At 38.4% G+C, this 24,775-nt stretch overlaps 1 protein-coding gene and 1 pseudogene across 8 annotated transcripts in view; both read left to right on the plus strand.

Annotated features, from left to right (window-relative positions):
* SSH2 (slingshot protein phosphatase 2) overlaps positions 1 to 24,775 on the plus strand; it is a 255,468-nt gene that overhangs the window by 112,582 nt on the left and 118,111 nt on the right. The window contains exon 1 of one of the 8 annotated variants that reach the window (XM_007183841.2): positions 22,624 to 22,946. The exons of the other annotated variants lie outside the window; for them this stretch is intronic. Within the exon in view, the coding sequence (XP_007183903.2) occupies positions 22,819 to 22,946 (128 nt within the window). The 5' untranslated portion in view covers positions 22,624 to 22,818. Of the gene's footprint in view, positions 1 to 22,623; positions 22,947 to 24,775 lie in introns of those variants that run through there. 8 annotated transcript variants of the gene reach the window in all.
* On the plus strand, positions 488 to 22,809 carry LOC114238127 (RNA 3'-terminal phosphate cyclase-like protein; annotated as a pseudogene).

Here is a 24,775-nt window from a genome sequence, read left to right on the forward strand (position 1 = left end):
CTAGGTTGTCCTTAAATAAAATTGATACTTTAAAAAATGTATTAAGGAATAATTGACAAATATACAACAACATTTTATAGGTAAAGCTTGAGTCTTCAAACAGGAAGGTTAAAAATGTAAAATTATGCCTCGAGCAAAATAAAAAGTTCTCAGTAATTAACAATTATTTATGTATTAACTACTAAAACCAAGGAGACATCTCCCTATAAGAACTAGATAGTGCTGTAAGTTATAAGATCTAACAATTAAATAACTGATAATAGCAATGAATTTTTAATTTTAACCACAATCCAATATGTTTCTGTACCTTTTTGAGTTAAAAGAAAACGTCTACTTTCAGTAATCGCAAAGTGCTATGCAAATATTCTTTTTTAAGTTTATCCTTTTAAAAAGACATTGTCAGTGAGCTGCAAGAGAGAGAAAGCCACAGGTACTGCCATCATCTCCAGTGCTCTGTATGTGGGTACAATACCTCCATGTCACCCACATGACAATCCAGATGTACTTTTTCAGCTATGTGTGTTGCAACTTCTTGCATCAGTCTGTCCATCCCATCAAGGTCCAAAAAACCCAGGCCAAAGACCCCAACCCAGGCCTCAGAGATTTTGAAGCCAGTGTCATAAGGCTGCTGGACAAAACAATTATTGGTTTTCCAATGGAAGTAAACCAAATTAGTGCGCCCTTTTATTATCAACTCGGCCTTTTTATGGTGAGTTAATAGAACACAACTACAGTGCCCATCGCAGTAGAGGCTGTTACCTCCAAAGCCTTCTTTGCTTGGCTCTTTATGACCACAGCCCTGTGTGGAAACAGTTTGAGATTGATGAGTGAATCCTTTGAACTAAAGACTATGCAATGGGGATGCCTCCTAGAGGTGGCGAAGTATTTTTCTCATGTCTTATAAGGAAGGTCTTGAGACCTATTCAGCTCACAGATCCTAGATAAATCAAAAGTATTAGAGGGCTACTCCATAGATGTATAACCTTCAATGACTAACCAAATTGTGGCACTTGAGGGAGCACCTTAAACATTTTCTTTCTTTATTTATGCAGACCATGTGAAAGGGGCCAACCCTGGGAAGGCTCTGGGCTTGGGGCTATCACTTTTTGCCAAGACCACCAAAAGAACCTTCCTGAGTGCTGAACTGGTCTTCAACCTTTAGGGCCGGGGGCAGCAGTGCTCCAGTGGATCTTGGCAGAAACTATGCCAGCCAAGCTGCTGCTGGAAGGAGTCTAAACAGGCAAATGTGTAGATTCTACTAACTATAGCCTGATCCTAGAGGCTGCTCGTGCTCCAAAGTCCTGCTAGCCCTGCTGTCTTCCCCTGACCATAGTTTTTGAGGCATTTGAAGAGTTTTTTCCAGATTATGTTTAAAATTTTAAAATAAAGCCATGTTGTGAAGAACTCAAGGGCAGAGATAAAGTATTGATGACTTGTTTTGGCATTGGCTTTACTAATTCAGCAAGCCCATCAAATGGTATTATCTCAGGATAAGGCCCTACCTACAGAAAAAACAGTGCAGTCAAGGAAACCCAGGGAATGAGTTTGAATGCATACATCCAGGACAGGAGAGCTACTATATTAAGGATTTTCTTTTCTTTTCATCATCAACAACAACAACGAATCAGAACATACAAATAAAAGACAACTATATATCCAAAAAAAAAAGAAAATAGTTTCACTCACTCATGAAAAAGTGTACTTGCTGTTAATCCTACTTTAAAACTGTGTTGAATTTTGCAAGTCTGTTGTATATTAATTTGGTGAATAAAATTAACATTGAAAAGTTCATAGTAATTTTCTCTAAGGAAGGACTTCATCATTTTTCACACTCTTGTTTGTCTCCCCTCATATGCCGTCGGCTCCCATGCATGCCTTGGTTTTACATTCCCAAGATCCAGGCCGAGCCCTGGCAACCAGTAGGCATGCATTACCTAATTGTTAAATTACTGAGCAAATGAATGATAAATATATGAGTTGAAGCTAGGGAAGCTTGATAAAAAAATCCATCTTGTGGCTTTAAAAGTAATTCATGGCTGGATGATTAACTTTCTGTAGTGCTGGTACCTTCTCCAAAAATGATTTTCCCAAATGAATAAAAGGTGTAATTAATTTCATTTTTTAAAAAAAGTAGCCTACAAAAAAGAATCAAAGATTTGCTCATCCTTTTCCCTACTTCTCTACACTCCCACTGCAGTTCCCAAAATCAGAATCTACCTTCCTCCAGAAAATTTTCAGGAAACTTTAAAAAATTAATAAAGTTAATATACTTCCTTTCTTGTTCACTACAAGTTATTTGTTTTGGATGAAAGGATAAGAGGCTATTAGGAAAGGTTTATTCTGAACACTTAATATCAGAACTGCTGAGTTCAGTATAAGATCAAGTTTTTATTTTCTTCTCTCCTTCTGATATTCTTGTGCTTATGGGTTTAAACAGTATGAACTGTAGGAACTCCTGAAATTCATGATTTTTCTTACCCTGAAGTATATCTACATATACATATGTATGTGTACACACACAGAGTATACACACACACAAGTACATATTTCAGAGTAAGAAAAATTATATATATGTATTTATGTATCACCTGTGTGTTTGTGTTAAACATATTTTAAAGGAAATAAACACTACAGAAAGATTTCCTATTATAACTCAAATGAAATCTCAAATTGCCGCCATCATCAAATTCCGTATCACTTCAACATTCATATTTAATTATCTCAGAAGATGATGAGTAAAGCGTTTATTAGAACTGATGTGTTGAATATTAGTATTATTTGTAGACTATTAGTCTTTAGAAAAGATAGTTCAAAATGCTTGCTATATTTTCATCAGGTGATTAGAGAACAAGATTTCTGAAAAACAAAAGATTTCCCAAGTAAAAGTGAAAACTTACCCCAGCGCAGCATCTGTTTTTCAAACTGTAATCTAAAAGGAAATATATATAAATGTATATAAATTATAAGCATCAAACATTTTTTATTATACCTGTGTAATGGCAGAGAATTGGACTACATTATTTTTTCTATCATCATTATAATAATATTTCTATGGATAAAAATTCACTTCTGTTTGAGCCTTCCTGTCTATCTGTAAAATGAGGATAGCATCTGCCCATCTATCCTATAGGATTGTTGAAAATGCAAATAGAATTGTTAATAGGAAAGCTTAAATGAATATCAAGCACCAAGTATTAAGGCAAGATATAAAGTGATGTACTTTCACTAGCATTTTCTTATTTCTGTTCCATTTTAATTTCACAAACTCACAGCCTAATTTCTCTAACTCTGTACTATGACTGACACCGTTTACATCATATAATATTAAGATCATTTACTGAGGAAAAGCAAGAAGAGAAATTGTCACACTTCATATACCAATAAAGTTCTTATTTAGTACAAGCCTAGTATTGAATTAGAAATGGGAGCTTCCCATCTCTGAGTCAGTAAGTCAAATCTGATTCAACCTGGATGATTACCTAAACTCACAGCCATTGGATGCTATTTGTAAAACCCTGTTTAAAGGTACTGATCATCTTGCTTCATTCATCAATGAATATTTATTGAGCACAGACTCATCTGCTTCTCTGACTCACTGCTATTCCACCATCCTGAGGCAAAAAAATTGTATTAATAAACATAACTGGCAGACTATTCTGGTATTAATTATTCACTGAGAATTTCCCCAAGCCAAGGACCCATTTGGAGGAAGAAGAAAGGACCTGTTATGGATTACCTAAACCAACCCTAAAACAGCTGTTCTGCCAATACACCAAACAAAAGGTCAGGAAATTTAGAAACTATTTTAAACACATAATTGGTTATGAGCCACCTTTGCTTATAATAATCCTTACTCTTCAGTGGAAAAATTCTCACCTCATGCTCTAACGGAACTCTCTGCTTCCCTTTCACAGCACTTCCAACACTGTTGTTACACATTACTTGTTGTCTGTTCTTGCCACTTAAACTGAGTGAGAGCAAAGACAATATCTTGTTCATGATTGTATCCTTAAATTCTGGCACATAGATGGTACTCATTAGTTTTCTGTAGAAGGAATGAATAAAGAACCATACTTTCCACCCATTTTCAGGCTTTGGGAAAAGATACTTAGGCTCTTTGAGCCCATTTCCTCAACTCTATAACAGAAACAAGGATTTGAGATATAAAGGTTAAGTGCCTATCACAATAATAGGCACTCAACAAGTGGTAACTATTATTATTATTATTACTAATATTCCTTTTTATTATTATAAACTGAGGTCTTCTAAAAGTAGGATCATAATTTTATGTCCATAATAAACAAGTAAATCTTTACAGTATTTCAGAAACCTTCAGAATCACTATAGCCTAGTTCTTCATCCCCCCTTAAAAAAAAAAAAAAAAAGGCAGTTAATACATTAAGGTTTTCAACTAAATTTAAATATAACTGGCAGGCCAGTGTTTTTTTGTTTGTTTTGTTTTGCAAAACTATTCCTCTTAACAGCTGGAACATGTAATCAATGAAATCACTTTTAGTGTTCAACTGAGTTAAATGGTGATTGTCTTAGGTAGATTGGTATGTGAATTCTACAGAATACCAAATGACTTAATTTTAAGAAAACCAAACTCTAAGCTTTCTGTTAAAAGGATGAGCTATAACATATATACGTTACATACACACTCTCTCTCACACACACACACACACACACATACATTGCTGCTGCGTCTTTAGCCACATAAAATATTTATAATTGATACCCTCTGGGACAGGAAAATACAAGCAATGTAGAATATAGGAAAGGCATATTTGGGAAGATTACAAATAATTACATTAAAAATATGATGCCAATAAGAAGTTCACGTGTGTTACTATTTTTAAGTTGGAGATTTTACCTGTGATTGAAAAGAAGAAATGGTTCTTATTTTTTAAAAAATAACCTGCTGGCCAGAAGTTACATATGAAATTCCAAGTCCCTTAACTGTGTGCGATAAGGTAACTATGCAGGAGCTCAATTTTTAGAATACCAGATTCCACCACGTAAAGCTCATTAACTGAATTACCCCCTAATCTCTCCTCACTCTAGGCTTCTGTTTATTTTTTACATACTGTAATTTATTTGGGGGTATTTTAAACTCTTAATGCCATGTAGCAGAAAATAAGCCTATGCAGATCTCTTTAGATGTCAAGCATATGTCGAGAATGAGAAATTAAATTATCCTTAACACACACACACACACACACACACACACACAATTACATTTCTCTGCCATTCTAGAAATTTCTGGAAAATGACTTCTGAGTCAACTTGATACGGATCTTTAAGGTTCAAGTATGTGAACACATTTTTGGAAGGCTTTTAATCTGCAAAGCATTCTAATGGTCTTATTGGCATCTATACCTTTGGTAAAAATATTCCTGTTTCATGGAGTTTAGACTCTTTAAATATTGTATCCTTTATCAAGATTTATTGTGACTATTATTTAATGTTTTAATTTGTCATAGGGTTAAGTACAATGTTTTACCTCTCTCTGTTGGCTTGTTTCCCTCATCTTATAAACACGGTCAGGTCTTTATCAGACTAAAAGAAATTAAAATATAATTTTAAAATACCATCCCATAACCTTGTTTTCACCTCAAACTACAAGTTTATTTTGATTTCTTGAAAGGACAGTCTGTATTTACTGCCTCCTTTGTCAACTCACATTCACTGTTTAACCCATGGAATCTGACTTTTTTTTCCCTCCACTACTCAAACTGCTGTTCTTGTTAAGATTGCCAGTGAATAATTTTTGATCCCCATTTTAAATGACACTATTGACCATTCTTCTCTGCAGTTCTCACCTCCTTTGGCTTTCTTATCATCATTCTTTGCTGGTTCTCCTTATACACTCTGCCCATAGTATCCCAGTTGGTTTCACCAGCAATTCTTACCCTGTTCATCTCTTTTCTTTTTCTTTTTTTAACATCTTTATTGGAGTATAATTGCTTTACAATGGTGTGTTAGTTTCTGCTTTATAACAAAGTGAATCAGCTGTACATATACATATATCCCCATATCTCCTCCCTGTTGCATCTCCCTCCCACCCTCCCTATCCCACCCCTCTAGGTGGTCACAAAGCACGAGCTGATCTCCCTGTGCTATGTGGCTGCTTCCCACTAGCTATCTATTTTACATTTGGTAGTGTATATATGTCCATGACGCTCTCTCACTTCGTACTAGCTTACCCTTCCCACTCCCCGTGTCCTCAAGTCCATTCTCTGCATCTGCGTCTTTGTCTTTATTCCTGTCCTGACCCTAGGTTCTTCAGAACCATTTTTTTTTTTTTTTTAGATTCTATATATATGTGTTAGCATACGGTATTTGTTTTTCTCTTTCTGACTTACTTCACTCTGTATGACAGACTCTAGGTCCATCTGCCTCACTACAAATAACTCAATTTCATTTCTTTTTATGGCTGGGTAATATTCCATTGTATATATGTGCCACATCTTCTTTATCCATTCATCTGTCGATGGACACTTAGGTTGCTTTCATGTCCTGGCTATTGTAAATAGAGCTGCAATGAACATTGTGGTACATGACTCTTTTTGAATTATGATTTTCTCAGGGTATATGCCCAGTAGTGGGATTGCTGGGTGGTATGGTAGTTCTATTTTTAGTTTTTTAAGGAACCTCCATGCTGTTCTCCATAGTGGCTGTATCAATTTACATTCCCACCAACAGTGCAAGAGGGTTCCCTTTTCTCCACACCCTCTCCAGCATTTATTGTTTGTAGATTTTTTGGTGATGGCCATTCTGACTGGTGTGAGGTGATACCTCATTGTAGTTTTGATTTGCATTTCTCTAATGATCAGTGATATTGAGCATCCTTTCATGTGTTTGTTGGCAATCTGTATATCTTCTTTGGAGAAATGTCTATTTAGGTCTCCTGCCCATTTTTGGATTGGGTTGGTTTTTTTTTTTTTGATACTGAGCTGCATGAGCTGCTTGTAAATTTTGGAGATTAATCCTTTGTCAATTGCTTCATCTGCAAATATTTTCTCCCATTCTGAGGGTTGTCTTTTCATCTTATTGATGGTTTCCTTTGCTGTGCAAAAGCTTTTAAGTTTCATTAGGTCCCATTTGTTTATTTTTGTTTTTGTTTCCATTTCTCTAGGAGGTGGGTCAGAGAGGATCTTGCTGTGATTTATGTCATAGAGTGTTCTGCCTATATTTTCCTCTAAGAGTTTGATAGTGTCTGGCCTTACATTGAGGTTTTTAATCCATTTTGAGTTTATTTTTGTATATGGTGTTAGGGAGTGTTCTAATTTCATTCTTTTACATGTAGCTGTCCAGTTTTCCCAGCACCAATTATTATTATTATTTTTTTAATAAATTTATTTATTTATTTATTTTTGGCTGTGTTGGGTCTTTGTTTCTGTGCGAGGACTTTCTCTAGTTGTGGCGAGCGGGGGCCACTCTTCATCGCGGTGCGCGGGCCTCTCACTGTCGCGGCCTCTTGTTGCGGAGCACAGGCTCCAGATGCGCAGGCTCAGTAGTTGTGGCTCACGGGCCTAGTTGCTCCGCGGCATGTGGGATCTTCCCAGACCAGGGCTCGAACCCGTGTCCCCTGCATTGGCAGGCAGACTCTCAACCACTGCGCCACCAGGGAAGCCCCCAGCACCAATTATTGAAGAGGCTTCAACAGCAATTTTTAAAGTAACTCTCCTCTTTTTAGGTTTTTCAAAGGCATCCGACTTTATTTTCATAGAAATAAATTATTTTTGTATTCATACGTAATTGGTTTACATAATGTTTCATTAAATTACATAATTATGATTGCAATAGGAACCAACAGGGTTTTTTTTGGGGGGGGGAGGGATTTGTTTCTGTCACTTTTTTTTTTTAACATCTTTATTGGAGTATAATTGCTTTACAATGGTGTGTTAGTTTCTGCTGTATAACAAAGTGAATCAGCTATACATAAACATATATCCCCATATCTCCTCCCTGTTGCATCTCCCTCCCACCCTCCCTATCCCACCCCTCTAGGTGGACACAAAGCCCCAAGCTGATCTCCCTGTGCTATGTGGCTGCTTCCCACTAGCTATCTATTTTACATTTGGTAGTATATATATGTCCATGCCACTCTCTCACTTTGTCCTAGCTTACCCTTCCCCCTTCCCGTGTCCTCAAGTCCATTCTTTACATCAGAACCAACAGTTCTTAAAACAAATACAAATATTCTTGACGAGCATCCAACTTGTAAAAGCAGAAGTGAACAGGCATACTAGAGAGGAGTAACCTGTTAGGCAGGAGCATCTCTGCTACTATGGTAGGATGCTTTACAGAGAGAATGGAGACTCTCAGTTACTCCAGGAAATTCCTTAAAAGTGAACGCTGGTTAGCAGTTCTCATAAAATTGCCGTGATGATGAAATGAGATATCATTCATTTACATAGTTTGGCATGATGCTTAGCACACAGTAAATGCTCAATAAATTATTTACTATTACTAAGAACATTTATAACCCACTATAACCTTTACAGAAGGCATCTTGAATAAAAGCATTAACCAGACAGCTTTGGGTAGTGATGAGAGGAGGGGAGGAATAGGTTTTTCAAGTTAAGTGAGCAACATCTGCAAATGCAAACCTGTAAAAAGCATGCCATTCAGGGAGGAGCATTGGGTAGTTTGGTGGACTGAGGGCCACTTTTTTCACATATCTCATCTGTCTCCCCTGCTTTACAGGGAGCTGTTTAGTATATAATTATATATTCTCATACTTCTTTGAATATCTCACACTAACATGGTACCTGACAAAATTGGCATTCACTGTTTTGGTATGCCTCTGTTTACCCATCTGTAAAATATAAACAATAAGTGTTGTATATGTCCAAACATAAATTAACATTTAGGACTGTAAAAGCCCTATTTTGAAGGTTCAGCATAAGAAATGTAATATTCTGCTTCCTAGGGTTCCTTTTTTTATTATTACAGAATTTTCCCTAGATTCTTAGTACTTATCATTCCAGTACTTACTATGCCCATGTAAAAGAGTAAGCAGAAATTTTTTCATAGTTAATGCTTCAGTTTGACTAACTAAAGCTCTCTTTCCCTTGAGATTTTGTAAAAAACAGGGTTCTTAGGGGAAAACATGGCTACCCCTTATGGGGTTTTTTTGATGCAGAGCAAAATTTGAACTCCCTTCAGAGATGTGAACTTAATGTTTGATGGAATACATCCATCATTCAAGCCGTATCACTCTATATAGTCCGATATCAATATTGGTCTTTGGAGATGGGGTGGCTGTGCAGAATTAAGATGCCTTTAAACAGGGATTATATCTTTACAAAGAACACTTATAGCCCACAAAGACAGGTATTTGTGTGCTTTTCTTTCTTTCTTTCTTTCTTTCTTTCTTTCTTTCTTTCTTTTTGGCTGTGTTGGGTCTTCGTTTCTGTGCGAGGGCTCTCTCTAGTTGCGGCGAGCGGGGGCCACTCTTCATCGCGGTGCGCGGGCCTATCACTGTCGCGGCCTCTCCTGTTGCGGAGCAGAAGCTCCAGATGCGCAGGCTCAGTAATTGTGGCTCACGGGCCTAGTTGCTCCGCGGCATGTGGGATCTTCCCAGACCAGGGCTCGAACCCGTGTTCCCTGCATTAGCAGGCAGATTCTCAACCACTGCGCCACCAGGGAAGCCCGCTTTTCTTTTTTTTTAAGTGACGAAATTTCTTCTTGAAAGAATTAACTTTTTTTTTATAGATTTATTTTATTTATTTATTTTTGGCTGTGTGTCTTCGTTGCTGCATGCGGGCTTTCTCTAGTTGCAGCTAGTGGGGGCTACTCTTTGTTCTGGTATGCGGGCTTCTCATTGTGATGACTTCTCTTGTTGCAGAGCACAGGCTCTAGGCGTGCGGGCTTCAGTAGTTGTGGCACGTGGGCTTCAGTAGTTGTGGCTTGCAGGCTCTAGAGCGCAGGCTCAGTAGTTGTGGTGCACGGGCTTAGTTGCTCCACAACATGTGGATCTTCCCAGACCAGGGCTCGAACCCGTGTCCCCTGCATTGGCAGGCAGATTCTCAACCACTGTGCCGCCAGGTAAGCCCATGAAAGAATTAACTTTTAAATGTGTATTTAGGTGCCACTTTGGATTACATTCAGCTGTAAGAGTTTCAGAGTGGGGCGGGGGGGGGTTATGTTTTTATTACCGTTTAATTAACTGTAACATCATATTTAATCATCCACTTCTGTTCCAGTAATATCTAGAATAAATTACACCTGGTAATATATAAGAAGAAAATAACTCTTTAACTGTAATTCATTCATCGTTAGCTAAATCTGTCACTAGGCTCACACACAAAGCCCAAAATTTATTTTCTATAATATAAAAAAGACTATAATTATAAGTAGTGTTCAGCAATCAGTAAATTTCACTGACTTTATTTTTGACAATCATTTATCATATCTTTTTATTTGCTCAGTTTTCAAAAGTCAGCTTGTACATATTTTAAATTTTAATTTAAAATGTTAATTAATTTTAATAAGTACACAATTTTTCTTAAAAATTTTTTGTTAAGAATTGTGTTGATGCAACAATATCTCACATTGCCCAAAATGGAATTGCTGTTTTTAACCCAACATAATCCTTTTCCTTGAAGAACCTTCCTTTTGGAAAGCAGTATGCTGTAATTAAAACAGTCTTCATTAAGCTTAGTTTCCTCTGAATATGTTACTTTACCTATAAAATTATGAAAATATCGACCCCAAAGAGTAATTACTATTAAATTAGGCCACTTAAGGTAAAGTACTTTACAAACAAATGATAAATAGTATAATTTCTGGTAATGTCATTTTTTAAATGCCACTAAAACAAAAAGATTTTTAGTTCATTGTTCTCAGTTATATGAAAAGAGCACTGGTATTGAAGTTAGGAGGCCTATGTTTGTATTGGTTGCATGACTTGACACAAGTAGATTCATTCTTTGAGACTCCGTTTCCTTTTCCTTAAAAAAAAAATTAGTGTGCTTATTGTCAGGCAAAAATAATATACAAATATGAAAATACCTCAAACAGTAGGCAAAGTACTATTGTGTAATATTATATCACAGTGGTATTTATTTTACCAGTAGTGAATGTCTTTTGTACTAGTTCTTCTCAAGATCAACTTGTAGCAGAGCATTTTCCTGAGATAAGTTCATTTAGAAGGTTTGTGAGAAGGACTATAAAAATCTTTTAAAAACATTTAAAAGTATTGCTCTTCTGATTTTTTAATACACTCATTTTATTAGGTGTGCTTATCAACCATAAACAGTTTTCCATTTGGGGGCTTAAATCATGGTGAGAAAGGGATTACAAACAAATCATTTTATGAACTCTCCAGAAAAGGATGGAAAGGTCAAAGCTGAAATTGCTGCTTTACAAGATGTGGCTCTGTGAAGATAAATCTTAGAGGAACTGGTCTTTTCTCTTTTTGTTTGTTACATACCATAAAGTAAGAGCTTAAACAGTAATTAGACTATCAAGCCTAATTATTGTTTTCTGTAAGTATACTAGATCCTTAAGCATCTGAAACGAGTTGATGTCCTTCCTCACTGAGATTTTTAGACAAAATATGAACTAGAGATTTTGGGGGGGGTTTCCTAATATTTTATTATTAAAAAAATATGTAGGGCTTCCCTGGTGGCGTGGTTAAGAATCCACCTGCCAGTGCAGGAGACATGGGTTCGAGCCCTGGTCCAGGAAGATCCCACATGCCGCGGAGCAACTAAGCCTGTGTGCCACAACTGTTGAGCCTGCACTCTAGAGCCCGTGTGCCACAACTACTGAAGCCCACACTCCTAGAGCCCATGCTCCGCAACAAGAGAAGCCACAGCAATGAGAAGCCCGCGCACGGCAACGAAGAGTAGCCCCCGCTTGCTGCAACTAGAGAAAGCCCGCACACAGCAATGAAGACCCAACACAGCCAAAAATAAATAAATAAATAAATAAAATTAAAGGGGAAAAAAAATGTAAACATGCAAGCAAGTTGAAAAAAGTATACAGTAAACACTCAAATACACATACCCCCTAGATTCACAATTAACATTTTGCTATATTGGCTTTATCATATATCTACTCATCTATCCATCCCTGGACTAGAAGTTTTTAAGCAGGAAAACGTTTTAATTTACTCTCTTATGTGTATTTTATATAGCAACCTTAAGAAAAAATTTTTTGAAAGTTCAGTGCTTATAAGCTGTAATTTTCTGAATGAGTTTTATATTAAAGAAAAATATTCCACATGCATAATATAAACACATGAATGGAAAGATGAACACCAAATTCAGGAGAGTCGTTACGTGCATAGAGGAAGGGGAAAGTGCTCATAGAGAAGTTCACAGGGGGCTTCAACTGTAATGTTTTAAAATCTGAAGAGTAAAATGTTAGAACGTGATCCTGCTGTCTACTGAGTATCTGGCTGTGTGTTATCCTCTCTGTTCTTTGCTGTATGTTTGAAATATTTCACAATTAAACATTAAGAGAAAGAGTTGCTACCTAGTCTTCTTTTCCCCTGGCAAAGTATTTTTCATTTCACTTAAGATCCATTGTCCAGTTGGCCTTCCAGCTGAGGTGGATTGAATAGAATCGAGCAATACCATATCTCTTCTCAGTTAGTTGATGTACTAGCTGAAGAATGATACAGAGTACCCCCTTTCTACTGAGAATTGAGGAGTATAACTTTTGCATCCTTCTTGATTTTTGCCTAACCGAGGCAGGGAAAAGAAAAAAAAAACCAAAAACTTCCTGTATTATATTTAAATTCCTTGAAGATATTTGAAGGTTGTTGAAAAGTACAAAATTGTGTATAACTGTGTAGTTTTGCATGTTCACCTGATTTCAGAGAAGAAAGACATGGAAAGTGAAATATGGCCAGGGAAGCTGATACATGAAAGCTTGGAGAGATAATGATGCTGCTCAGCCAGGGCCTGGAAACTTGATCAGTCTAAACAAACTGCATAGTACTAAATTGCTTGTGAAAGGGCTGAATCAATCCTGCTGCGATTTGAACTTTTGGCTCCTGAAAGTCTAGAGCAGGCTTGAAAATAAAAATAAAACCCTTACATACTGGATTGTGTTCCAGGCCCTCTGCTGTATTCTCTGTATGAAGGAGGCATCTACCCAAAGAGCAAGAGGCAGCAGAAAGATGAGGCAATGAAAAGGAGTCCTAGGGATTTCTCCCCGTATCAGGAGCTCCCAGGGAGAGAGACCCTCTGTCATTAACATATTGATTCCTTCAGGGAATATTTATCTAGAGCCCTAAGCAGAATATAGTGGGGTGTAGGGTAAAGGATCAACCAACCAGAATATATTTAATGCTTATAACTTGCCCAGCACTGTGCTAGGCTCTATGAAGTCCACAAAAGAGAGTTACTGTACGTGATTTGCTTCAGCAGAGAGATAAATTATGTGGCATATGTGACATAAAATAGAGAATAAGACCTTGAATAACAATACAGATTATAATGCTAAAGGAGGGACTTCCCTGGTGACACAGTGGTTAAGAATCCGCCTGCCAATGCAGGGGACACGGGTTCGAGCCCTGGTCCAGGAAGATCCCACACGCTGCGGATCAACTAAGCCCGTGCGCCACAACTACTGAGCCTGCACTGTAGAGCCTGCGAGCCACAACTACTGAAGACCACATACGTAGAGCCCGTGCTCCACAGCAAGAGAAGCCACCACAATGAGAAGCCCACGCACCGCAACGAACAGTAGCCCCTAATCACCGCAACCGGAGAAAGCCCGCACGCAGCAACGAAGACCCAACACAGCCAAAAATAAATAAATAAATAAATTTATTATTATTTTTTAAATAAATAAATTCTAAAGGTGTTAAAAAAGAGTCATAGCATACTATAAACCAGGAATTGATCATTGGACTTAATCAGAAGGCCTCAGTTCAAATCCTATCTCTGACACTTGCTATGTAAACTTGGACAGGTCCCTTAATTTTTGAGCCTCAATTTCCACACCAATAAAATGAAGCTAATAATCCCAGCTAGCTCTATTTACCTATACACAGGATTTCAGTAAGAATCAAGTGAGGATGTATGTGAAAACACTGTAGAGTTTTTAATTAATGAAAGAGCTGAGAATTGAACCAGGCCTTGAAAATATGTTATACATGGATAACCTGTATAAAAATGGTCTCAGAGAAGGAATAATTTGAACAGAGAGGAGAGGGAGACTCAGATATAGGAGGACAGGATAGAAACCACCTAATTATGGCAAGGATTTGTTTTGGGAGAATGGGTAAAAAATAGTTACACTGATTGTGTTGGCGAAGAGATGGAGTTGAGAATAATATGCCATAATGGCTGGATTACAGTAGGATTTAAATTATGGAGGATCTGGGACTTCCCCGGTGGTGCAGTGGTTAAGAATCCACCTGCCAATGCAGGGGACACGGGTTCGAGCCCTGGTCCGGGAAGATCCCACATGCCGCAGAGCAACTAAGCCCATGCGCCACAACTACTGAGCCCACATGCCACAACTACTGAAGCCAGTGCACCTAGAGCCCATGCTCCGCAACAAGAGAAGCCACAGCAATGAGAAGCCCGCGCACCGCAATGAAGAGTAGCCCCAACTCGCCACAGCTAGAGAAAGCCCGCACAAGGTAACAAAGACCCAACGCAGACAAAAATAAATTAAAGGAATAAATAAATAAATAAATTATGGAGGATCTGAAGGCCAGAAGAAGAGCTTCGACTTGATCTGAAAGGGAACAAGGAACTATTTGGGGGTTTTAAGTAGGGAATTATTATAAAAGGGTTTAACTCATTTTGATAATCAGTATCTAAAGTGCCTGGCCTTAAGGTGTTCAGGATTAGTCCAATTGTATTCAGTTAATCTGTCAATAGTATGTTGACAGATTGAATTGGACACATCTCAGCTTAGGTAAATGGATCTGAGACTGGATGAATTGGACACACCTTAGCCTAGAGTCTAGGCTTCTTATCACCTAGACATTAGTCTGGTTCATCTTTTCCTTAACTGTAGCAAGGAATGATAATACCTGCCCAGCTAGTAGGTTTATTTAAAACATCAAATGAGATGATGATCCCATGATTATCCACAAATACATTAAATGCCTCCTTCATGTAAGATGCTGTGTAAAAAAAAACTAGGGAAACAAAAAAATGTTTAGATATAAGTGCTTTGAAAAATGTCTTGGGATGAATAGGAGTTTGAAATACAGAGTTCTGAGGGATCTGGTAGCAAGAGGATGGTATACAACAGCCAGAAGATCATCTTACTGCTATATTTAGCACTGGGTTAGGTCCCTATTATTGTCAGGACCTGCTAGCTATAGCTAGGATCAAGTAGAGGAAAAAACACCAGGTGCAGGAAGGTAGGTATTTAAGATCCGCAGGAGTTCTTCCTGTTGGCAGTAGACCTTTTCAGACTTAACGTGTTCGGTAGTGAACCTACATAATCATGCAGACAATGTAGAAGACTGATTAACAAAACAGGTTCTGGAGCCAGAATAACTGGCTGAGTTTGAAATACTACTGTATTACCTCAGGCAAATCATTTAACCTCTCTGAGGCTCGTAAAGATAATAATAGAATCATAGGGTTGTTTGTGAGAATTGAGATACTGCATGTAAACTCTTAATAGAGGATCTGGTACGCAGTGAGTGTCAGCTCAATAAATATCAGTTATTGTTTTTACTTTCAAGACCTTCTCAGCTCCTCTAGATTCCGTATTATGTTACTCCCAAATTTATTTCCCATTTTTCTGTCTCTGTCTCACCCCATTTCAGGACATTGATAGTATTAGGCCACATTTGGCTCATTCACCTATAATGTCTTCTACATCATTAGCACCAAACAAGATCTTAAAACATCTTCTGAATTAAAAATTATCTTCAAAATAGTTTTTGTACTATATTTTTTACAGTCTAAGTAATTCTTTTAAATTGTCTATAATATAGTTCTTCATATTTTTCTTTATAATTTAGTATATTTCTCTAGTTTCCTTAAGCATGTTTTACTTTTCTAATATTATACACATATACGTACGCATATGTACGTATATATACATATATTGATATATATATATATATATTTTTTTTAATGCAGTATGTAAAAGATGTGTAGAAGAGAATCTTGGGCCCTGAGTTAATTTAATAGATCACAGCGTGGGAGGAGACACAAAGATTCCAGTGGAAAACAGAAAACTAAACCCTTTAGGAAGGCAATTTGATAATGTCTGCCGATTCCTAAGATGTTTAAAATATTTTAACTAACTGCCAATTCCACCTCTAGGTATCCATCCAACAAATATATTCACATGAATGCCCAAAGATTGTGTGAAAGCATGTTCATAGTGATACTGTATATGATAGTAAAGACTGGAAACAATTTAAATGTTCATCAGTAGAGGACTATTTAAATAAATTATATATAATTGTAAAATAGAATACTATGCACTCCTTTAAAAGAATGAGGTATATCTTTATAAACATGGAAAAGTGTCCAAGATATAGTGATAAGTGTGTGGGGAGCACAAAGCAGAATAATATGCATAATATAATTATGGCTTGTGTGCATGTGTGTTTCTTAAAGAGCAGCTACAATATATTAATGTTTGCTTATGCAAGGAAAATTTCTGGAAGTATTAACAGTCATCCCTGGGAGTAGGATGATGGGGATGAGAAGAGTGACTTTTACTTTATCCTTCTGAATACTAAAAAAAAATGTTTTTGAGCACGTGTTTAAAAAATTTTTTTTAATGTTTAAAGAGATTGTGAGGATTAAATGGTTAAATGTTTTGTAAGGTGTGTTGGATGTGAAAAGTGATCTATAAATGCCTATTATTTTTACTAAACAATAGAGTGTGAGGCTTTTGTAACCTGAAGAAAGCAGCATTTCAGCATCTCTTCCTACTAGAGCATATGGTTAAGACTATGGGGGATGAGTGCCTTAGATCTGCCTCTCATGGAGTTGATAGGCAGATCTTTTCGGTATTCCCCATTGCTCTTATGGTGGAAAGTTCCATAGAAAGGATTGGAAGGGCTCAGTGACATTGTTTAATCCAGTGTTTAAAACTATTGTCAGATATTCTTTTAAATAAAACTATTAGCCTCATGGTGATTGCAAAACTTGATCGCTTTTAAGAGCCTTTGTTTACAGAGTTTAGTGTATTGTATTGAATGAAGAGTGCCTTTGACTAAGTGTAGCGAGATACCTCTAGGTACTGTCTGGGCAACAAGTTTGAAAATTAGGGGTATTATCTTGAGAGTTTTATCCTAGCATTTTACAGATTAACAGGAGACAGACTGTTGTGCTACTCTAGGTAACAGGCTTTTTGCTTTGTAACTCTTTAAAGTGTTGGTTTTCTCCCTTTTGACCCTCAGGAGATTAATTTACTATTTATTTCTCTAGATCAAGCCCCTTAGAGAAAACATAAAAATACAAATAGGTCTTCAGATTGGTATAATCATTCTTTCTTATGACCAGGTATTTTAAAAATAAAGTTATATAAGTTAATACTATTCTTTCAAAGCTTAAAAAAAAGAAAGCAAAATCCCAGTAAGCACAGCAGATCTCATGTTACTACAAGATGGCAATATATAATTAACTGCCTGGTAAACAATAATAGTAAAGACTTCCTGAATGAAATGGTGGTATATAGGGGAAGTTTATTTGTATTTTAATTTTCATTCATTGATTAACTTCTCATCCCAAATACAAACAAATACAATGCTTTCTGTTATTGGAAGCTGATTGGCCAATTTATGGACGGTAATAATACAAAAATTTAGTGCTGTCCTGTTTACAAACACTTGTGTCTGTGTATCTTAGTAAACCTGGGAGGTAAGCATTACCATCCCACTTTAAGATTAAAAGAACCAGGGCTGGAACAGTAAGTTCTGCCTGTGGACAAAGTAGCTAGAGTCTAGAACTTTCTGATATCAGATTCATTGCCATTTTAATGTTGCCCACTTCAGCTGTTTTTCAGGTTGGTGGAAAAGAGCATAGAGGATTATCTCTAGTCCAACATTTTCATTTTCTCAGTGAATAAACTAAAATGCACAGTGGACTTTACCTGAAGGTTGCCAGACTGACTTCAGAGTCCCCTTGCTCCCCCCCCACACGCACACACACGCTTTCTGAACAACCTAAAGAAAAGCACATAGGTCTTTTACCTCAGAGAAACACTCAAAGGATAAGATACATGGAAGAGTTAGAAAAGCAGAAACATTTTAATAAAAATGTAAAAATGTATTATACTCCTGAACTCTGATCTAAGATTCTTCATTGAACGCTCCAACTCTCTGATTTTATTCCTGAAGGGCAATCTCCTCAACCCTTCCCTTAGCTCTCTTAAGCTTACAGAGCCATTAAGGCCAAAAAGTAGATTTTTGTGCCAGGCACTCTTTTCAGTGCTTTATATGTGTTAATTTAATTAATCCTCCCAATAACTTCATAAATTAGGTACTAATATTGAGCCCTAGGTTAAGTAGCTATTTAAAGTTCATAGCTAATGGTGGCACTAGGATTCAAACTCAGCCGATTAATTCCAAGGCCAGAGTTTGTTGGGGTTTTTTAATAAACTTTAAAAAAAATTATTTTTAAAGTTCTTTTTTTAATAAATTTATTTATTTATATTTATTTTTGGCTGTGTTGGCTCTTTGTTGCTGCGTGCAGGCTTTCTGTAGCTCCAGTGAGCAGGGGCTACTCTTCTTTGAGGTGCGCAGTCTTCTCACTGTGGTGGCTTCTCTTGTTGCGGAGTATGGGCTCTATAGGCGCACGGGCTTCAGTAGTTGTGGCTCATGGGCTCTAGAGCCTGCGCAGGTTCAGTAGTTCTGGTGCTTGGGCTTAGTTGCTCCACAACATGTGGGATCTTCCCGGACCAGAGATCGAATCCGTGTCCCCTGCATTGGCAGGCGGATTCTTAACCACTGTGCCACCAGGGAAGTCCAGCCAGAGTTTTTAACTGTTGGGCTGTACTGCTTTGAACTAAATGACTGCATTAAGTGGATTAAATCCATTTTTCAGGATCTCCAGATTGGATGAAATTTCTTTCCTAAGGTTCCCGACTCTCCCAAAAACAGATCTTGGGATATTTCCTTAGGGTTTTATTATCCCATTTTACAGATGAAGTTAAGTGACTTGGCCAAAATCTTAGATTATTAAATGACTGTGTTAGAACTAAATTTAGGTCCTCTGGTTTCTAGCCCGCAGTTTTTGATACTATAACATTGTCACCTTTTAGCTCCTTAGCTATTGTCGGTTCAAGTGATCCACCCATGTTGAAATTTTGTTACAGCAACAAAAGCATGTTCACATCCTTCACATTTCACCTTTGGACCTGTCCTGGAGTACAGTTAGGTCAGTATGCAAGTCTCTGGTTTTATACAGTTTTACAATGTTTATACCTTATGGAGGGACACATGGAAACATAGTAATGGAAGTATCTTATAGATACAAGAGACATCTATTACTTTAAAATTTTTTTAATGCTATTAATATATGACTCTACAAAAAATTTAATTTGGTCATAGCTAATGCTGTCAAGAGCCAAATTAACATTTTAGAATATTCATATTTCTGACCCTTGAAATAGTCAGCAAATGACATGACAAAATTCATTTCAAATCTACTGAATTCAAGCAACAGTATAAAGAAATGCAGCGATTTTTCTTCAGGGCCTTTGTGCAGATTTTTTTTTTAGAGACAGCCCCTTCTGACTTCATGTGGAGTAGAAAACTAGCTTAGTTTATTTCATGCTGCTCAATTTAATTTGGAATCATTTTTGAATTCCTAGATGCTTGGGTACAGAGAACTTGCTCCCTAGAGCCTTGTTTCCTGACACTGGAGAGTAAAGGATTAAATTGAGCTGAAACTAAATTGATTGACATTTTGACACTCTGCAGATTGTGAAAAGAAACGGAATTTGTTTAACTTTTTGAAACAGTAGTAGAAAGAACTATTTCCTTAAAGGTACCTCAGTCTGCAGAGATGATTTTTTTTTTTTTCCTTAAAAACCAAGAGGCATGTTCTAGCACTTTCCCAATTTTCTATATTACAGTTCAAAATGAGAATTTAACTTTGAAAAGCTTTTGAAAAGGCCTCGATGGGGGTGTTAAAATAGTCTCCTTCTTTTGTTGAATGGGCACTGACAGAAGTCTTTTGAGGAGAAACAAAGGACTATGCACTTATGGGGTGTCACTATAGGAACCTATTTATAAAAGACAAGTATACATATTTATGAAATCTTTATCTCTATCGTTTTTAAATGCCAGAGATATTAAGTGTTGCATTGAGTAAGATACATTTCCTGCTGAGTTCTTTTTCCGGCAGATACAAATGATTACCATGACATCATCTTTTCCTAAACGGTGTCATTTATGTGTTGACTTCAATAAAATCCTATCACTGCTGTGTCATGAAAGGAACTGGACTCACCTTAACAGTGCTGTTCCAAACAGCCTGCTATGTTTTTTTTGTTTTTTGGTTTTTTTTTTTAAATCACTGCAGGAGGCTGTAATAAATTACAGCCTGGAAGAAGTTTCAAACTGGCAAGTTTGCCAGATATTTAAAGCAATTTATTTTGGGGCGTATCAGCAGATTTTTTCTTACACTGCCATTTGGGTGCCTGCTGACATAGCCTGAATAAATCTTTCAGAATTTTTCCTTCCTAGAGTTGGATGAAGATGATGATGCACTGGACTCCGAAGTCCAGACCTTTCATTAACTCTTCACTTGCCAACTAGTTCCTTCCTAATTTAGATATCTATTTCTGGCATGAGTTTGCAATATTTCCAGTCCCTCAGTGCCTTGGCAACAACTTTGTTTTATGGAAGGATCAACTAACAAAAGAGGGACTCTGGTTGTAGACATAGAATTTATAGTTTAGATTATTTCATTACTAGTATTTTGAAAATTGCCAAACTTCCCAATAGGAAAAGAAGTCTGAAATTTTATATAAAACAAAGACTTATTTCTTTTTGATTCTAGCATATGCTGAGTAGTAAAGTGAGGTCTTCCTAATTATAGTCTCTTTTATAATTCTAATTTCTCTTATAATTTTTTCTCATGATCTCTTATGATAGTGAAGTCGCTTTTTTTTAAATTATTAATTTTTGGCTCTGGAATTCCTAAAGCAACTTATATCGATGTATATTTTAGTCAAGTATTCATAAAAGCTAAAAATACTGATGCCCAAAAATACTTGTTCTGATGAGACAGTAAGGACAAGAGATAAGGGAGCTAACTTTTTTTTAAATTAATTTATTTATTTTTGGCTGCATTGGGTCTTCGTTGCTGCGCACGGGCTTTCTCTAGTTGCAGAGAGCGGGGGCTATTCTTCGTTGCGGTGCGCGGGCTTCTCATTACGGGGGCTTCTCTTGTGGAGCACAGGCCCTAGGCACGTGGGCTTCAGTAGTTGTAGCACGTAGGCTCAGTAGTTGTGGCTCGCGGGCTCTAGAGCGCAGGTTCAGTAGTTGGGGCGCACGGACTTAGTTGCTCCGCGGAATGTGCAATCTTTCCGGACCAGGGCTCGAACCCGTGTCCCCTGCATTGGCAGGCAGATTCTTAACCACTGCACCACCAGGGAAGCCCAGGAAGCTAACTTCTACTGAGTGCCTGCAGGGGGCCAGTCCCTTTTGTAAGCCACTACACATAGCATAGTGTGTAGGTGAGAGAGAAAAGAGATTCTCTTTTTACAGAGCTGGTCCCTGTTCAGGTGAAAGGCACTGCTCAGCGAGTTGTTAAGGAAAATCATAAAGCATCAGGGAATAGGGTTTGGTGGGGAAAGCCCTAGATCAGGAGTTATAAAACGGGAGTTCCTATCTAAGTTCCTATCTAAGTCACTTACAAATAAGATCATCTGGCTAGACCCTCAGTGTTTCCACATCGGTACAGTGAGGATATAATCTCTAGCCCGTCTTCCTCTCTAGATCATTTGGCACAGTAGTTCTCAACCAGGCTGCGCAATGGGATTACCAGGGGAGCTTTGAAAAATACTGACTTCTAGATCCCAACCTTAAGAGATTCTGATTTGATTTGTCGAGGGTGCAACCGGGCATTGGGATTTTTTTAAATCTCCACAGGTGGATTCATATGTGCAGTTAAGGCTGGGAATCCTTGGTTTGGAGGATGGTTAGTAAATTTATTTACAAGCATTGGCAGATGTTATCGACAGTGTAGATAGACTTTTTTCCCCACCACAACTTCAACTATAAAAAAAAAAAAAATTCAGTTTATCTCAGCATTTTCCTAGCCCGTAGCACATAGGAAGCCGTTGATAAACATTTATTGCATTTGCGAGTGTACAGCCTTTTAAAGTTTTAAGGTCATTTGAAAAATGGGGTTTGTTTGAGGTTCATGCATAAAGCCGATTAAGAGGCAGGACCTTTCTGTTGAAACATTCCAATGAAATGCGAGCCTTTCTGGCCTACCCCCCGGCTCCCTTCACTCCTTCACCCAAGCCGAGGTGGCTTGGGGCCGACCCTTGTTCCCCAGGCTCCGACGCCGACAGCGGATCCGGCGGGTGCTAAGAGCTCCGGGGCGGGGCGCCCGCGGGGCCGACCCTCTCTGGTCTCAGGACCCTCCCCTCGGCGCGCTCAGCCCCGCCCCGCCCCGCCCCGGACGCGAGTTGGGGCGGGCTGCTGGAGGCGCCCGGCCGCCGGGACTCCACAGCCGAGCCCCAGGGCTACGGCAGCTGCTTCCGCGCGACCCGGCGGGCCCACTTCTGCCGCCGGGAGTCCGCGCTGTCCGCGCCTACAGTCCGGCGGAGCCCAAAGCGAGCGCCTCGTGCCGGAGCCGGGCGGGGGCCGGGATGCGGAGCTGTGCGCCTTGAGCCGGCCCCATGACCCTGAGCACGTTGGCCCGCGAGAGGAAGGCATCCCCCGCCTGCACCTGGAGCCTCAGTGGCCCCGACATGATCCCCTACTTTTCTGCCAACGCGGTCATCTCGCAGAACGCCATCAACCAGCTGTGAGTGCGCCGCGCGCCCTCCCACCCTCTGTGAACGCTCGGAAAGTTTGCTTTTCAGCAGCCGCTTTCCCCCGGCAGTTGGGAGCAAGCAAGGGCGAAATCGCATCCTGCTTGCTTGCAGGTCTCGGGGCGTCTGGGGGCATAGTGGGGTGGAGGGGAAGGGTAATTCTTGGAGGGAGAAAGTGTCCTGGGGGTGGGGAGGCGGACAGAAGAATCCTTTGGGAGAATTTCTGGTAAACTTGGTCGCCCCAGGGAAATTGTCTGTGATGACTGAGTGACAGCCGTATGGCTTTCGGGAGACTTGGGCTGAAGGGCGGTCAGTAGCTCTGAACCGCCGGCCGGAAAAGCTAGCACTCCCTTGCGGGTCCTGCTGGTGCTCAAGCTACCGTGTTTGTTGTTTTGTTTTCTTGTTTCATATAAGTTTTCTTGTGACCATAGGTTTCTGTTACAAGCCGTGCACACGAAGAAAGGCAGTTCATTCTTAACACCCGCTGGCTGTAGTCTGAAATTATTTCATAAAACTGGATTTTAGTAGTTTGGCTCTTTTTCTTTTTGTCTCCGCCTGTAGTAGTACGTGCTAACAACCCAAGCCTGTATGCACACCTTCAATCGCCAAAGTGCAAGATTCATTTGCATCTTTGAATCTTAACTGTTTTCAAAGTCTCTAGAGTTGTTCCTCCCTTACATTGTGGTTTAGCTATTTCTGAGAACTGTGTGCTCAAGCTTGTGGTTAATTTCATCTCACAGTTAGGGCGAAGTAGAGGAACTCTCATCTCACAGTTAAAAAGGGCGAAGTAGAGGAACTCCCATCTATTCAAGTTGCATCCTTAAACTAGTTGAGTGATTTAGGGTTACTTTTAGATAGCAGCAGTTTGGTCTTTGTAGTGTATTAGCACTCATTCGGAGTAGCTTCAAGGAGAGTCATCTACTGAGGTTTTCCCAGACTCCTGGCACTTGAGCAACTTCTCTCTCTTTCCCTCCCAGGTCAACCCTAAAGAACTTTTTAGTTTCATGTCCAACAATAGAAACTTTCCATTATCCCTTATTAAAGGTCCCAAGAATAGCATGTAAAGTGATTTATAGATAATCTTAAAGCTAATTTATTATTTTAACTGTTTTGCTCTCTTACCAAATCAAATTTGCATTTCAAGTTTTTTCCTTTGTGTTGATTCATGGTGGCGCACCGAAAAAACAATATCCCCCCGCAGTATCGTGGTTTTACTGTTCTGTATTATAAACTCTAAAGAATTAAATCAACTGTTTACTTGCATTTTCCCTTTTTTTTTTTTTTTAAAAAAAAGGACAATTGGAGTGAATAATCTGAAAGTGGATAACCAATCTCAAAACAAGTGTTAACAATACTTTTAAAAAGGTAGTGGAAGCAACCCACGTGTCCATTACCTTAAAAAGGAAGGAAATTCTGATATATGCTACAACATGGATGAACTTTGAAGACATCATGCTAAGTGAAATAAGCCAGTGACAAAGTACAAATATTGTTATAATTCCACTTATGTGAGGGACCTTAGAGTAGTCTGGTTGCTAGGGGTTGGAGGAGGGGAATGAGATGTTTGTGTTTAATAGGTACAGAATTTCATTTGAGGATGAAGAAAAAGTTATGGGGATGGATGGTGGTGATGGTTGCACAACAATGTGAATGTATTTATTGGCACTGAACTGTACACTTAAAAATGGTTAAATGGCAAATTTTATATATATTTAATTACAGTTTAAGAAAAAGGTTAAACAAAACTTAAAAGGCAGAGCTTCTAAGCTTTGTGGGGGAAAGGAGTTTTGAATCTTGCTTCCTAGTATGGTCAAGCAAGTAC

The sequence above is a fragment of the Balaenoptera acutorostrata genome, chromosome 20 (genome assembly GCF_949987535.1).
Source record: "Balaenoptera acutorostrata chromosome 20, mBalAcu1.1, whole genome shotgun sequence".
NCBI classification, from domain to species: Eukaryota; Metazoa; Chordata; class Mammalia; order Artiodactyla; family Balaenopteridae; genus Balaenoptera; species Balaenoptera acutorostrata.